Here is a 17,840-nt window from a genome sequence, read left to right on the forward strand (position 1 = left end):
CTAGTTATCTTACAAGAGGAGCCTGCACACTTAACAATTAACAGAAATGTGAATACATAGACAAATATGCTAATTGCAATTTATGCCATGAATATTCATAAGTTAAGCCAATGTATATCATTATAGAATGAGTAAGTCTGTAAGACTTTGGTTTTTAAAATTTCTCTCGACATTTTTTTCTGCTGGTTATGTTCTAAGGTGCAGTTCTAGAAATATTTAAGACAAAAACTGTTTTACTCAAGAGAGATCGCAAATTATGCAAACATAACTTGCTGTGTTAATCTCAAAGCCTTATTAATTTTACTTTCTTTGTAAAGCGCTTTGAGCAGTGACTTTTGTTTACTGATTTGGCGCTATATAAGTCTCATTTATTATGATTATTATGTTTCATGTACGGTAGTTAGGATTGTGAAGGTTACATATTGTTAACTCCTTCTATTGACATCATCTTAGGTTGTAACATCTCATTTTCCGTCTTCTACTTACCCTAGCAACCGGATCAAGTCTGTGCACTGCTGGGTTTCTGCAAACCAGATACATCTGTGACCGATCCACAAGAGGTTAGTGTTCAGTGACACGTGAATTTTATGAGTAAATTCAGTCATTTGACACATATATTATATAGCCCCTGCTTCCCAAACCTCTTTTCCCCTAGCCTATGCAAAGGTTTCATCTCCAAGAAAGAAAGAAAAACAAGAGGAAATACTGCAAACGTTTGAATGATTCCCATTCAATTAAATTGAAACGTGTGATAATAACAATAAAAGTGAAAGAAGGACGAGGGCAGAAAAATGTTTAGAATCAAATGAATTCAATAATTACTCGCTATTTAAAATTCTATTGATGAATGAGTTTCAACCCCTGTCTCTATTTTAACTCTTGAGTATACCTAGCAGCTACACTACATCAAATTGCTCTAAATTTAGCAAACAGACAAGGAAAGCTTTTCCCACAAGTTTCTAGTCTCACTTTGTCTCAGAGGCAACTGGTAAACTGTTTTTAAGAGTCAGTCTGGATATATCATGTAAATGTTAAGTTTGGTAACATCATGTCATTCCTTCCTCTCCCAGTGTAATAAGCATGTTACAAGTTACAACAAGCATAGATTTTCTTTCTAGAAGCCATCATGTCAATAGCCTACTTAGCTTGCTGAGGGCCTACATATTTATGTATTAAATCACTGTGTATAGGTTCGGCTGTCACAAGCATGTGAGGAGTTGTCACAGAATTATAATTCCAGTACAGAGTGCAGTGAGGCAGAAGTTGAGGCTTCAATGAGGTTTACTTTTGTTGCCAGAATATCCCTTTGGCTTTGCAAAGTATTCCGATTCTACGGCATCTCTGCTCTGGTCGACCCATTTTACTCACAACGTTAAACCTACGCTAGACGTTATACACGTAACCCCCGTGGGATCCGTTTCATGTGTCGGCATGAATAATATTGACCTTTTTGTGAAAACAATGGACAGATAGGAACAAAAGCTATCACTCGAAAACCTTGCCAAGATTTGGCAGAGTGCTTCTGATTCTCTCGAAGGAAGTGAGAGGTTTGTAGTCGGTTAATGGCTAACGAAGTGTGAAATGTGGCAAAACTTTCACTTTCATTTCAAGTAGTAATTTTGATATGATATGTGACACAGGCCTCTGTATGATCAAATTTCTTTGATACTTTACACTGATTCTTTTCACATCTGGGTTGTAACTTTTTGGTTAAGTCATGCAATCTCGACAATCCTGGATAGAGGGGAAGGGGATGGGACAGGAATGGGATGGGGAAGGGGGGCGGGTGGAAGGGATAGTACCATGCCTGGGAAGCAAGTGTGAGTTAAGAATGTATTCTCATTTTCATAAAATAGGTAGGGAAAACTGAAGACCCCAAAAAGGTGGGTGGGGGAGGGGGGGTTGTGGGCAGACGACATAGTTGTCCCTGCATTTGAGATCGTACTGTATTTTAATTCTGATACCTCCCAATTAAATGCCAAATTAAAACAGTAATAAAAAAAAGGGAACAAAAAGTAGAAACTAATATTGAAAGAAGAAAGGAAATTATCAGTAAATTAGAAATGCTCTTTCAATATTGTATTAATAATTGTCCAGTCAGTTTTCTTTCTCTAATATGCTGACAGAGAGTTTTTTATGCTTGTGCTACCTTTTCTGGCAATTCAAGGCTGTCAATGCTTTGTCAAAGTCATATAAATTTGCAAATACTGTACACTAAGTAGGACAACTAGCTAGATTTCAGCCATTTGGAGCAATTGGCTAATTAATGCTCAGTACTGTACCGCTGTGTACTGTCTTCTCATATCATGCTTCAAAGTACTCGTACTGACAGTATGAACAGTTCCTAACTTTTCTTTGGTGCTAAAGCTAATACCACTCTTTACTGTCTTCTCCTATCATGCTTTGAAGCACTCATACTGACAGTATGAACAGTTCTTAACCTTTCTCTGGTGCTAATGCTAATACCACTCTATACTGTCTTCTCATATCGTGCTTCAAAGCACTCATACTTACAGTATAAACAGTTCCTAACCATTCTCTGATTCTAATACTAAACCACACTGTACTGCCTTCTCGTATCATGCTTCAAGGCACTCATACTGACAGTATGAACAGTTCCTAACCTTTCTCTGGTGCTAATGCTAATACCACTCTATACTGTCTTCTCCTATCATGCTTTGAAGCACTCATACTGAAAGTACAAACAGTTCCTAACCAATCTCTGATTCTCATGCTAATACCACTCTGTACTGTCTTCTCATATCTTGCTATGAAGCATTGGTACTGACAGTTTGAACAGTTCTTACACCCTGTGTGTGAGTAGTTCCAACCCCCTTATTCATACAGGATATTCATACTTTAAATACTCCTGTACATGTGCTTTGAAAGCATGACATCAAAGTATAGTTTGTAAAAAACCAAATTGTCCCAACTGAATGTATATTTGTTTCATCACATGAATACTAATTACCAAGTAATGAGTGATTCTATTGGACTTGTCACATTTTCAAAACCCTCAAATTTTTCCATAGTATCAAAAATCGCAAATATTAAATCCAATCTTTTCAATGTTTCCCACATTTCCTGCCTTAGAACTGGAATTTTTTAGAACTGGAAACTGTGACATTTTTAAAGCTAAATGAGCCAAATTATTTTTTATTTTATCTTATCTTTTTTTATATTTTACTGTGATAAAAACAAAACACGCCAAGATATTCTTTTTTCTTATGATCTTACTAAATTAATAAGGAAGTGTGATAACATTTTATATAATTAGGAAGTAAAACTAAAAGAAAACTAATAAAATATATTTTTGATTTTATAATTATTATTTTATTATATTATATGATTTATCTTATTTTTTTTATCTTTTACTGTGATAAAAACGAAACACGCCAAGATATTCTTGTTTCTTATGATCCTACTAAATTAATAAGGAAGTGTGATAACATTTTATATTAGGAAGTAAAACTGAAAGAAAACTAATAAAATATCAGAAGTTAATCAGACCATGGGGTAGCTTAATTGCACATTGCTGATTTTGTCAGTAAGTTAAGGTCTTAAACTAGATCTAAGATTGCATTACTGTCACGAAAAATGTGATTTGTGTTCTCAAATCCTTCACACACAAGACCGAAGACTTGATCAAGTCTAAATATAACATCATCGGGCCACATGTGCTTACATTTTTTTTCTCTCACCCTTATTCATTACAATGTTTAAATTCCTTAATGGAAATGTCCATAGCAAATTACTAAAGTGTAACTATTTGATCTGATTGGCCTTCGGTTTCAACAGTTTTACCAAAGTTCTACCTTGGAAAATATGATAAGAAACACTCAGAGAAAGTCAAATGTCTCAGATCCCAGTGGCACTTTATGGCATCACAGATTTACAAAATGACACCTCCCAGACACAACTTTAATACTAGGATATTTCACAAACGGAGCAAGATTTCTCTTAGCTGCTTGGGGGAAGGGGGGGGGGGGAGTGGTGGAAGTGGTGAAGTGGGGTGTTGTTCATCACAAAGATCTCTGTCACATAAGTTATAGATGATCTTTGTAGTTTTGTCCCCCTTTAAGTATAATACATGGCTTGGTGAGGTTGAAACGATATGCACAAAACTGAACCGCAGAATGCAGTCATTTGTTTCCTGTTTGTCTTTAAAAATAGCCCTAAGGAAACAAACAACGGTATGAGATATCTCTCAGCCGTTGTCTTAAACTGAAGAATCAATTTCTCTAAGTTGGGATTGTTTTTTCAATTAATGTTTTCATTCTGTATATAATTAGTATTTGACTTTTCTTTTCACTCATTGCAAAACCAAAAAACCTGTAGGCACATCGATGGTACGTAACCTGATTTCCTCTTTGTAAACCTCTGAAGGTATTTCCTTCTCAAGTTTTAACCAAAAAAAAATGTTTTACTTTTTAAAGTCACAATAATCATGTCTAAGTGGAGCTTGTCAAATATTGCTAAAGAGGTTTTCAGAAAACTTATACTTTTCTGGAGGTTCAAGCTCTCCCGCATATTCTCAGTCATTGAAGAAAAATTTAAACATTTAAGTACTTACTTGTCTTATTGCGTTAGAGTGAGTCGATGCTTTGTGGGTCGCAGTATCAAACTAAATTTTGAAGGAGTGTCAAGACAACTGACCATTATCTGTCATTCTAGCATATTTAAAGGGTGTGAAGACTCGCACAAAAAGAAATGCCTAATGCCGGTAATCTGACCTAGTTTGGAATGAGTTGTAACAGAAGTGTTAGACACCACCATCGATCCCAGAAAATACGCACACAGCTTGCTACCTTCGGTAATTAGGCACTAGTGTACAGTCAGTACATACAGCTGCGGTCAATACCCACAGCACAGTGTACAAACGATACAGCAATGGACATCTCAGGTCCAGCTAAAGATAACAAGGTATCACGTTTCATTACTGTCTGCATTTTGTAGCGACAAGCAGAAAACTTCACTTGCAAGCAATGGAAAGTCAACTTTTTCAGAGCGCACCACGTAGTTTGGGGCGAGTCTTTAATGCCTTCAACGGCAACACACAAAGATTTTCTAGCATACGTGTACACCATGTAAGAGATCAGAATTAAGACTAACACTTGATTTACTTTACACGGTCTATAATGTACAGTACAATCTGTACTCTTTGAAACTGTAAATGAAAGTAAATCTATGTGTTTGGGGGTCGTTCTTCCATACTGTACATACCGATAAAGGCACTATTTGTATGCTACAGTAGTTCTAGAAGGATTACGATTTTCAATCAGTCTCTCTGTAGGTAACAATTCAGTTATAGCTATCCAGTGAGCCGTTGCAATGCCCTCCCTAAAAAAATGGATGCCTGCATTCCATTTGTTTACTTAAAATATGTATATACATGTCAGGGTTCTGCCGCTGCCGGTCGGCGCCGGTCGGGCCCGACCAGCACGCTGAATTACCGACCGCCACAATCTGCCTGAGTGACTTTTCCGACCGGCACTTATTTTTGATAGGAACTCCCAAAAAACAACTCCATATCCGGAGGGTCGACCGTACAGAAACAATCTGTTTGAGACTAGGGGAAATCCAGTTCATAACTGTTCAAAATATCCAACACATCACAGTGTCAATTCGCAGCACATGTACCGTGGCAGTTGGGTAGGGTTAAACACTGCAGTAATAAACGCTGTTCGAAGGTTCACTGCATGATATCGCGCAGTTGATCGGAGTTATTCACTAGTTTACTGTTTATTTGTACATAAAATTACACTCAGATTTTGTATTCACTACTCGATACATGAGAAGCAGCGTTAGTCGCTCAGTGTGTATATCATAACTGTCATAAATTAAGTCAGTTCCGGCGAGAAGAGATAGAAAGAAGACAACCATTTTGCTGAGTTCCTCTACTCAGTAATTACTGTTGTAATTATGTGATATCCTTTCAATGGACCGATTTCATAGGCCCGATGTTGAAGAAATGAGAGAGAATACATAATTCATTATGATTCGTCTTTATTTGGGAGTGGACTCTCACTCACTGTCCATCTAAAATTATCATCTCAGCCTGAATGATTTATTTAATAGGCACCACCGGCTGGTCTGTACTCTGGTGCTCCAGATATTTGTCCTAACTTTTTTCATTAATTATGAAAAATTCCAGACGTGAGATCTCATTTCAAAGCTGTCTACATGTGGCTCAGAATACACGGGAAGGGCCGTTTCCGGCCATCTGGGAGGTTTCCAAAACCCAAAATTTTCTTGTACGCTCCGCGCCAACCGATGGTGGCGCTCCGCTTAGATAGCCCTGCCAGCACTCAATCCACCCTGGGCAGAACCCTGACATGTGTATCTGTGATTTTACCAAAAGTGGTTTTATTTTAACTAAAATATTTAATTGTTTTCTGAAGAGAACGTTTTGCACTTACTACCCAACTTCTGTTGATTATATTAGTAATTAGTAGATTCAGTTATAATTAGTAAAGAACTACAATGTTGTTTGCACTTGACTGTTTTCAGATGGTAAGAGTGGTAATCAGCTACATTGAAACCACTTGAGCTTTGTTTATTTATATATTTGTTTTTAAATGGGTATCGATACACATCTCAAAGAGCACAAAAGTGCAACAGTTTATGTTATGGATTTAGCAACAAGTGTATGCTTGAACGCTACAGTAGATTTATCTTTGTATTTCGTCATGTGATTTGATAAAGCAGCTCCTACCCTGGGTTTTTTTTTTGATTTTTTTTTTTTTTTTTAGGTCAACATTTGTTTTACTAAAGGTCTGTGAAATAATCGGGAGATAAGTTACAGTCACATGCCTGAGTTCCTTAATAAGTAAACTAAATACTTTGTGAGGGAAGCTGCCTCCCGATGGCACATCTTGATTGAGTACGATTAATTACCATAGCTGACAATATCATTTACATACTACAGGCTCGATCTGGAGTCAATACCCAAAACTTTTCTGCAACACGTACAGTAAGACATTCTTCCGTCAAAGAACTGATTTTAAAACAATGGAATGAACAAATTTATGATTTCAAAATTAATGAACTGATCATGGAAAAGAATGGGATGATTTATGTCCACCAAAAAAAAAAAGGTTTTAATAATTTATAGTTAACCAATTGCTTGATGTATGGAAATGTATTTCTAGATTTGGTTGGTATTTCAATGTTGACACAGTCAAAGTATAGAGGACAGATAATAGTTAGAGTAACTATATGTGTGGTTGGTCAGTGTGCAACAGCATTGAAAACGTTAATTATTAAAATCAACTCTAAAAGCTGCTGAAGTCCTTGTGAACGTCATGTTTACATGTTTTGCTTGTCATGCTTTAAGGTTTTCCAGGAAATTAAATGTGATAATATTAAAGGAAAATTTCTTTTGGAATGTACATTAATTCTGATCATAAAATTTAGAGTTAAAAAACACCATATGGTAACTGAATCTGATCAAGCGATCCTCTGTAGTAGGGTCAAAGATATCCGTTTGTCTGCCCATTGTCTTGGCTGTAATGTTGAAAGGTTGAACTGAGGTTAAAGAAAAGAATGTCTGTAAAATCTTTTCTATAAGTTCACCTTGTCCAGAAAAGATTCTCATAGTAGCCATTTGTATTCGTTTCTGATGAAAGTTCTGTCTCAAAAATTTGTTTTATCTACCATCTCAGAATTTGAAACGTTTAAATGATGGCCTTAGGCAGAATGTTAGTCCTGACTTCTTCGTAAACTTTTACTGCTAGTAACATTTTTGTTAGCAGAGCTGGTTTTAAAGGTGTATATTCGCCTTTGAAATATGCTAAATCTGTTGAATGCTCCTTAAAAGGCGAAATATCACTTTCTGCTTTTAACTTTCCTTTTCCTTACCTCCATAATCTATAATTGCTAAAAATGATTTGAATTTTCTATCCAACAGGACCAGTCTGCTCAAATCATGTTGCAGTTGATGGACAGAGCTAGCAGTAAACTATTGGAAATTCTTGGAACTCAGGTATTTAAAATTGACGTAATTTTTGTTTAGTTTCATATTTGTATGTATTGTCCAGATTGGTTTAAAAACAGGAAATTATTCAACTTTGTGATAATGTTGTAAACTTAGTGTCTCTTTGGTGTATACTACAGTGATTGTACAAAGCTTTTAGCAGTTAGAATATCAAATCATATTATTTATATTTACAAAACCAACATGATTTCGTTTTTTTTCTCTCTCTTTAATGGGTCCATGTGTGCACCTGAGCTACAGTAAATAAGGCAGAAGCCTCGCAAATCGCAAACATTTTTTTGGAAGTAATGTCATAATGTACTGTTCACACAGAAGATAAACTTTTAACTGCAAATAATGTTTGTTTCACTTCTTTGTGCCTTTCGGTTTATCACTGTACAGTGATACACAAGATATGCAGGTTGTATATATAGTCAAAGCTGTATGCATAAATGCAGTAGTTATATATGTGAAAAAGAAATGTTTTTTTTTTTTTTAAATGTAGTGTCATACTGTAAGTGTATGTCAGTCGTACGCTCATACTGTACCTACGGAAACTACACTGAAGTTCACCGATCACTTGTAACAATGAACATGTACTTGTTTGCATTACATGTTAAAGACAAAAGACACTTTCACTTTTGAGTGTAGGTTGTAAGAACAGTACTATGTGTGAATGGTAGGGATATCTTTGAGTAAGGTGATAGTTGGGCACTGTACACTGGCTATGTAAATATTCATGAGTGATATCGCTGAAGAATGTTAGAATGAGCTAGATAGTAACTATGCGATATTTTATGATGCTTTCAGGAAGTTTAGAATACACTAGGATAGATATATGCCAAAAATAGGGATATATTCTGTTGGGAAAGCCTTTTGCATTTATTGGCATACACCAGGGATGTCTGTTAGAAGAGTGAACAGTGCACTGTGGATATGTGAAGGAGGACTGTACAATGTACAATGCCATAAAAGGTATATGTGAACACTAGGCTTCTCTTTTAGCACAGTTTAGAGTACAGTGTTGACATATTAACACCACAGATGTCATTAAGGAAGGTTTGGAATGCACATTGTTGTTATGTGAACCCTACGTGTGTCTTTAGTGCAGTCTAGAGTACGATGTGGGCATGTGAACACCACAAATGTCATTACGGAAGGTTTAAAATGCTTAATGCTGTACATATGTGAACCTTGGGTGTGTCTTTAGCGCAGTCTAGAGTACAATATGGACATGTGAACACCACAAATGTCATTAGGGAAGGTTTGGAATGCACATTGTTGTTATGTGAACCCTACGTGTGTCTTTAGTGCAGTCTAGAGTACGATGTGGGCATGTGAACACCACAAATGTCATTACGGAAGGTTTAAAATGCTTAATGTTGCACATATGTTAACCCTAGGCATGTCTTTAGCGCAGTCTAGAGTACAATATGGACATGTGAACACTACAGATGTCATCAAAGGAATAACGAAGTCAGGGATCAAAAACAATTTATTTTATTCAGTAACCTTTACAACTCTCTAATATTCGATTTTTAAGTGATCCACTTCCTGCTTGACTGAATACGCTCGCTTTGCAATGTCGTCGTGGTCGTCGCATCTCTTTCTCTGGCTGCACTTGGAAATATCAGAAAGATGGCGAAAAATGTTATCAAAACAACAACAAATAAGCAACTAATCATCCGTCTTCCACACTGGTAATAAAGTTGAGAGTGTAGAGAACAACTATCTGTGTCACTGCTGGGTCAGTTCTCCCCCATTTGCTTTAATAAGTTGCTCGAAAAGCAGTAAATCAAACCGTTTCGTATGCTCTCCGTTCGCAGCTTTTTGCAGGGGACAAAATGTGCACCGACTGTACGAATTTCATCGGTGATGTCAAGAAGCTCCTGAATAATGCCACCGTCGAGGTAATGCGATAGCATCGTACCAACAACCCCCCCCCCCCCTTTTTATTAGACATTGAAAAAACAGGCATGAGCTTTTTCTGTGAATTCGCGGAATATCTGTGATTTCTTTTCTACCTCGGGGACAAAAACTATTATTCTAACACACTGTATCATATGCAAACTGGAGCCTATACTGCAATTTTTGCAAAGTTCTGTGATTTTGATTTTTACCCTAGGGCTCATCCCTGAAAAAAGTTTAAAAAAACGAAAATAAAAGCGCTGGGATGAAAAACATATATCTATAAATTTCGTAGGTTCTTAGTATATTAAGTCAGAACTGGCAGATTAACGGAATATCTGGGAATTCGGAGGAGTTAGGTTTTTTGACCTAGCCGTTGATTCTCTCTGAATATTACTGACTTATTTTTTTTTAAGATAGTACAAAAGTTCAGGAAGTCTAGTCAAACGTGTGAAGTAATCAACCTTGCGTAGAAACATTAAGGAAGTACCTCTGTCATCTCAGAACGAGTTTTTTTTTGTATATTTATGTTTGAAAAGTGTCAAAACAAGCAAGAAAAGTTTTGCTCATTTCCCTTACATTATAATTCTAATTATGTTTGTCATTTCTTTATTGATATTTTTTTTTATTTGTCGTCAGGCTATGATCACCGGTGAAGTCAAAAGACTGTGCCAGTACTTGGGAGCGTACAAGACTGAATGCGAACTCATTGTGACTACTCTCGTACCACAGGGAATCGGTCAACTGGTGGAAAAAATTGTGAGTGGTGATGATGCATTGTCTGCTTTTAATAGAGATCCTAGTACAGGGACATCGAGAGCCAGTTTCGACCCAGACCGCCCCCCCCCCCTTTTTGAAGTCCTTATTTTAGTGTTCAACATATTTGAAAATGAAAATTCATGATGCTATTACCTCCCATATCTTCTGGGACACCCCAGTTGACTGTAAGCCTCAGAGCTGTATCCCATTGAACCCCCCGTCCCCTCCCCTCCTCTCCTTCTCCATCAGGAATTTCCAAGTACAAGTACTTTCTCTGAATTCTTTCACTGGCATGAAAAGGGTTCTTGACATATATGTTCAAGTACCCCTAGAAAGCAATATTTTGAAACCAATAATATTTCTCCTATCACCAATAACTCCTAGTGTATTCCCATTACCTTACAGTAACCTTTTAAACACCATACTGAATGATTTTATAAATGTTTTAGGGGTGCTTGGTGTGGAGTGGGTGAGGTGATGAACAGTGCCAGTAGACATTAAAGTGTGATTCTCATAGAAGAAAATTTATAGTCAACCGATCATAGGAGCTGGGGCGTTCAACTTTCATATATATATGCCTGTGAACAAATTATAATGGAGGATATGATCTTACAGGAAGTCATAACCTGTCAGTTCATTTGAGAAGTTCCAGGTTTTGTACACAAACGTATTAAATAACACTTAGAATGTGTTATTTGGCGGATTTTGAGCAAGTATCTTGTTTCAATCCGATAAGGAAGGTCATAATTCAACTGTAGGCGTTTGTCACCTGTATCGAACAATATATATATATATTGTTCGATACAGGTGACAAACGCCTACAGTTGAATTATGACCTTCCTTATCGGTTTAGAACCTCTGGACATACAATCAGCGTCCATAGCCAAGTGGTTAGGGTATCCGCATATAAAGCGGGAGGCCCGGTTTTGAATCCCGGTGGAGGCTGGAAGTTGTTTCACTGTTCTAAATTTTCCAACTCATTACGTTTTCAATTATATATATTCATTTGCCTTTGTCGTTTACCTCCATTTCATTAACAAAAGTCTGTTCAAAGGACCTCTTTCGAGATTCGGCTTTAGGAATCACAAATGACTTCGAGTTGGTTAGAATCATGTTTGATCTCTAGAGTAAGGCAAAATATGTCACCAAAACAGAACTAGTATTGTTTGATACAGGTGACAAACGCCTACAGTGGAATTACGACCTTCCTTACCGGGTTTGAACCTCTGGACATACACTCAGCGTCCATAGCCTAGTGGTTAGGTGTCCGCATATAAAGCAGGAGGCCAGGGTTCGAATCCCGGTGGAGGCTGGAAGTTTCTTCACTGTTCTAAATTTTCCAACTCATGACGATTTCAATTATATATGTATATATATATATATATATTTAAATATGTATGTATATATATATATGTATGTATATATATTTGTATATACATTTTATGATTATTAACCAGCTTGGACAATTTTTATTTCTACATAAATCTAAAATATCCTTGTGAAATGTGCTTCAGATGAGTACACCACAAATGAGTTGATCGTAGAAAAAAACATGAAAGTTGAAAATATAAACTGTAAAGTAAAGAAGGTCTTGAATATATGTCTGATTTCTTCCACAGAATGCCAAACAAGACTGCTCCCAGATTGGATTCTGCAAAAGCCTACATTCCGATGAGCCTGTGCCCGAACCACCCACTGTTAGTATTTTAGTGGTTTCAAAAGTAGTTTTATGTCCTTTCATACCTCACCATCATTGCCTGGTTAACTTGAGTTTTCCGACATTTAAATTTTGGGGATCCTCGTTATGACGGTTAGAAAAGATTTTAAAAAATGTGGAAAAGGCTGCACAAAGTAAGGAAATGCAATTGTGATCACTTATGATTATCAGTCAAGGAAATGCAAGATATTTGTTGATAGAAAGTGTTGTGGAAATAATCATTTTGACTAGGAAAGGAAATGATTGTTAATGATAAATGCTTGCAAGAAAAAAAATTGCTTCCCTGCTGAAGAATACGTTGTTTTTTGTGTTTGATATGTTAGTTTGTATTATTAGGGATTAAAACTCAAATAAATTAACTTATTTTATTCTGTAGGCACAGAGCAGGAAATAAGACATAGATGGGAATAATACATGATACAGTGTATTCGACCAAGATCATGTGTAAAATATCTGTCCCCCTCTCCAAAGGGACTCATGATATCTTCCTCACTCCAAGGAACATTGTCACGATTACATTCATGGTCACATTCTTGATGTTAGGGGAGGTGGAAGTTGATCTAGTTGTTTTTGGTCTTTGTGCCCAGGCTCTCATCTTGGGTGACTTTTTCCTTTAAAGCAGCATTTTGCGTTTGGTCGCCGTTTTCCACTTTTTTGACAAGTCCATCAAGTTTTTTACATATATCAATCACAAAACAGCAAACAAAAAAGATATTAGCCCCCTTTTTATCACTGCCAAAAGCGTTAATTGGCGTGTAATTATGGACATTTGCAGATGATGAGAAAGTGTCCACCGACAAATTACACATTTCATATTAATCGCATACAGTTCCCCCAACCCACTTGTTTGAACTCAACCAATCAGAGATGCAGGTTTAGTGATGAGCCGTTGCTAAAAATAGATTCAGAACGTTGAGTTGGTAACTTGGTACAATCAGTGAGCTGGTACTCTAACAGCTCCCTGGTACAACTGCCATAGACAATCTACACAAATCAAGCATGGTGTTGTATTACGTATTGGTCAATGATGGTCGTAGCTTTTAAATATTCATATGATGGGGGAGGTATATTTTGATCCCAACGGAAAATATCTTTGAGAGAAACAAAGTTGAAAGTTGTAAACTTTTAGACTTTTATGCCACCATTTGAAGTAAGACTTGAATAGATAAGCTAGTTATGTATGGCATTGAGGAATCAGTGAGGTTGAGAAAAACCATAGAAAAGGACGCAAAATGCTGCTTTAAAACATATGATTATTTTCAGGCACTGTATTGAGCCCGCTTTAATGTCATCCTTCTTTTCTGTTTCAGAATGATCCATGCTCTGACTGCAAGGCTTTCATGGGTGACGTCAAAACCATCCTGAGCAACTCCTCCGTACAGGTGAGAGAGCAGACATTTACAGGAATAGTTAATGTCTCTCGGACAACACTTGAGGCAGCTTTTCCATCATTATAAGATATTACCTACACCAAATGTTACTCACATTCTGATTACTATGGATCAAAAGTGTGACATTGTCCCTGGGTTGTTTTTTCGTGAAAATCTCTCGGGGATTAAACTTATCAATTCCGCTCACTTCTGAAAAATATTGCCAGGAGACAATTGATCTTGTAGTGTAAATAACTTATAGTAATAATAATTATAATATTTGATTTATATAGCGCTTTACACCAGCAATAGGTCTCAGAGCCCTTTATAGACGTTATATTACCCCTGGTCAATGATAACCTGTCCCAGAGACAATCCCTCCAGTCGGCTGCAGTTATATACTGCACCCAAAGACAAGTTACCTCACAGTTACCTTACCCTTTTAACCCTTGGGTGGAGAGAGGCAATTGAGATAAAGCATCTTGCACAAGGACACAACGTAATGAACTAGACAGGAATCGAACCAGCAATCCTTGGATCACAAGTCCGATGCCTTAGCCAATTGGTCACCACGCTCTCTACATAAAACACAAATCAGGAATCCTAAATGTTTCTGTTCACTTTTCCGTCTTGTAGTCCGACTTAAAATGCGCTCATGAGAACTGAATTGAAATTTGATGTAATTATCGGCATATAATCCAGTTTTTAAAATCTTAAACCAAGGCAAACTCAGTACTCGTCTGGTTACAAATTGAAATGCAGATATGCAGATATATAACAATGCATAGTTGATTGTGTGATACAATGATGGTCACCTGATCTTTTGACCAGAACCACTTAAATTTCCCCAACAGTTTATCAAAAAGGACTTTCCTTTGAATCATTCAAAGGGTTCATGCTGAAAGCCTTTACTTCTCAAACTTTATCCTTTGTGATGCACATTTGTGCTTTCACTCGGCATGGAGCGGAATTTAAAAAAGTAAAATTCTCAGGGCCTAAAATCACCCAATTTATGACAAAGTTGGAATCATCATGCGACGGGGAGGGTTGCCGAGTGCCCCCGATTTTGAACACGCTTTGAAAGGGCAAAAAATAGTCATTTCCTGGATACTAGAACCGTCCAGATTTTCTATGGAAGTTTTAAATTAGCAAATTGTATCTATCAAAATGATTTGTAAATGTTATTTATGGTGGCAGGTAAATTATTTTACTACCCTTTTTGAAGGATGAGTGACAGTGTCTCGAATGTAGATCATATATTTGGAGGCCCAAGTCATGGAAAAGTTGCAATTTTTTATCTTATTTCATGTTTTCTAGAAAATGATCATCGAAGACCTGGAGAATTTCTGCAACGATCTAGGTAGTTTGGCACCCCAGTGCCAGGAGTACGTGGAGCAGTATGGATCCTTGGTCTTTTCTCTCATTCTTCAATATTTTGTAAGGGTCATAGTTCAATCATTTGTTTTGTTCAATTTAAGAAAAAAAAAATCAGGATTTAAAAAAAAAAAATATTTCAAATTATAGTTGTTTGAGATTTTGTGGGTTTTCTGTTGAAGTATCGTCATCGGTATTGCCTCTGAGTAAAATTTTAGTCGACAACGACGATGGTGATGCAAAAAATCCAAACATTCTTGAACTTCCTGCAGAAGACGTTCAAATTGAAAGAACCATTGTCAGATTGGACACATTGTTTCCTCGTTTTTGTATCTCACCAGTTTACATGAAGAGTTTAGAGAAAATATTTTGCTTTAAAATTGAAACCCTCCATATATAATTTTTTTTTTGGTTCAGAATTGTTTAAGAGGAACAACTAGTGTGTTCGAATCAACAACGTTTGACTTTTTCCTTTCGTGTCACAGGATCCAAATATGATCTGCAGTACAATTGGTTTCTGCAAGTCGGAGGAGATGGTAAGTGTCACTTACCGGATCTTTTTTGCTTCTTAACTTGGAGAAGAAAAAAAAGACAGTAATTTTTTGGTTGTGAAACTCTTATGGAAATAATCTGCTGGTGCTTGCCAATATGTCATTTGATACTGCAATGCACACAAGATTCTAACCAAATGGAAATTTCTACTTTGTTGCATACTTATTTTTTGCATGAGGAGTCCATTCCATCGAGACAGTTTTGTTAACTCTTTTAATATAAATCATAGAATGTAGCCTAACATTAATCCTACAACAGTTATTTTTAGCATAATCTCATGGCCTAGCCTAATGTGAGTAATGAGTGAAGATCAAGATTGGTATTGCCAACAATTGATTTGGCAAATTCTTGAAAGTCGAAGGTAAAAGTTCGAAGGTAAAGAGAAGGGTATGGAGTGGGGGTGGGGGATGTAAATGTGTGCTATGACTTGTTTTCCACCCTTGAATCAGGGTGAGGGAGCAATTTTCATAAGCAAATGTGGTAGAATATAAGCTATTTGGAAATCAAATTCTGAAACATTTAAACTCTAATAAACTATATGCAATCTTCACTACTTTTTTTGGTGGTTGTGGAAAGAAGGGGGGGGGGGGTGGGAGTATGTTTTGGATGAATTTAGTTTTATTATTGGGATGCTGCAACCTCTGCTTCCTTCCTCTAGCTGCAATCTCTCCAAATGTTTTTCCTGCCTCATTTTATTTTTAGGTCGTGGCATCTTTCGATGTTTGTACCGAATGTAAGACATACATGGGGGATTTTGTACAATTTCTGAATACACCTTCAGTGCAGGTGAGTACATAAGATAATTTCCATATGTTAAGATGCTACATAATGAAGAAGGTTTGTTGGGATGTGTGACATTAGCTTACTAAGTTGTGTAATAATTTTTGTAGGTGGGTTGTTGGTTGCTAAACAAAGCATGTATTAGAAAACATTATGGTCTGTTTTGTTTGCTTATACTGAAGTATTTCAGCTGGTTGTGTGTGCTACAGTGCTAAATGAAGTGTATGTAATATGCTTAGGGGATGTAAATTGATAATTAAACAAAGTCCATTTAGTGTGTAATGGTACTAACTGACGTCGGTTAGGTGAGGTGCTCGTTGGGTGTGCTACAGTGCTAAATGAAGTGTATGTAATGTGATTAGGGGATGTTAAGATGCTACTTGTCCATTGTGTTAGGATACTAACTGACGTCGGTGAGGTGAGGTGCTTGGGGCATGTAAATTTGCTACCTGCTGATTAGAGGTCACAGTGCCGTCTTGCTACCGTACTACGATATCATTTGCATGTTCAACTCTCTATCACGACGTAGAGGGTCTGTAATGAAATTAAATCTAACGTTTGTAAAATTGATTTGCGAGTACTAGCAATTTGATTGCGGTGAAAGGTAATATATTCAATAAAAGTTATTTTACGAGATGCCGGAAGTCGTTTTCTATCCTTTCAAATTTTTTTTAGTCGATAACTTTTTGAGTAACTGGTTCTTTCTTTTCCTCCTCTTTGTCTTGTCAGCAAAACGTGATGAAACAGGTGACGTCGATTTGTAAGATGCTCAAAATCTCAGACAATTGCGACCAGGTAGTCTCAGAGTATGGACCTCTGATTATGAAAATGCTTCTGCAGTACCTGGTAAGCATCCTCATTGGTATTCCTCGAACGGTAAACGAGTTTTTACTTCGCTACGTGAAGCTGCACTTAGTATCTGCGATAATTCAGATAGATAACATAAATTTGCTGGAAGTTAAGACAATAAATTTAACGAAACAAGTGTTAAAGATGATTCATTTAAGAATATATCTGATATGTTGATATATATTTTGTTAACTTTTCACTCATTCCTGCTTACTTTGTCTTTGTAGAACCCTGAATCTTTCTGCAAAGAGATTGGAGTTTGTGCATCTGAAGCTATCCCCGAAGCTCTGGTAAGATGTAGTTTAAATGTATTAGACTAAATGCAATATGACAGATTCATTTCAATAGGATGTCTCTAGTGTGTGTTATTTTGGAGAAGTGACCTTTATATCTAATTCTCCCCCCCCCCCCCGCTCCTCACCTTCCTCCCACCCGTTTGATTGAAGTTGGAAGAGAAACCAAAAAAGTCTGCATAAAGATTTGATAAAATAAAGAAACACTAGGAAACATCATCAAATCTCAGTGATGGAAATGCACAATTCCCTCTTGATGACTT

At 36.7% G+C, this 17,840-nt stretch overlaps 1 protein-coding gene across 5 annotated transcripts in view; it reads left to right on the forward strand.

Annotated features, from left to right (window-relative positions):
• Nucleotides 1-17,840, forward strand: part of LOC139968730 (uncharacterized) — a 70,874-nt gene that overhangs the window by 6,847 nt on the left and 46,187 nt on the right. For all 5 annotated transcript variants that reach the window (XM_071973049.1, XM_071973053.1, XM_071973052.1 and 2 more), the window contains exons 5-15: nt 492-560; nt 7,910-7,984; nt 9,802-9,885; nt 10,523-10,642; nt 12,262-12,339; nt 13,670-13,741; nt 15,047-15,166; nt 15,589-15,639; nt 16,358-16,441; nt 17,165-17,281; nt 17,512-17,574. In XM_071973049.1, the coding sequence (XP_071829150.1) occupies nt 492-560; nt 7,910-7,984; nt 9,802-9,885; nt 10,523-10,642; nt 12,262-12,339; nt 13,670-13,741; nt 15,047-15,166; nt 15,589-15,639; nt 16,358-16,441; nt 17,165-17,281; nt 17,512-17,574 (933 nt within the window). The remainder of the gene's footprint in view (nt 1-491; nt 561-7,909; nt 7,985-9,801; nt 9,886-10,522; nt 10,643-12,261; nt 12,340-13,669; nt 13,742-15,046; nt 15,167-15,588; nt 15,640-16,357; nt 16,442-17,164; nt 17,282-17,511; nt 17,575-17,840) is intronic.

This window comes from Apostichopus japonicus, chromosome 6 (assembly GCF_037975245.1).
Source record: "Apostichopus japonicus isolate 1M-3 chromosome 6, ASM3797524v1, whole genome shotgun sequence".
Classification (NCBI taxonomy): Eukaryota; Metazoa; Echinodermata; class Holothuroidea; order Aspidochirotida; family Stichopodidae; genus Apostichopus; species Apostichopus japonicus.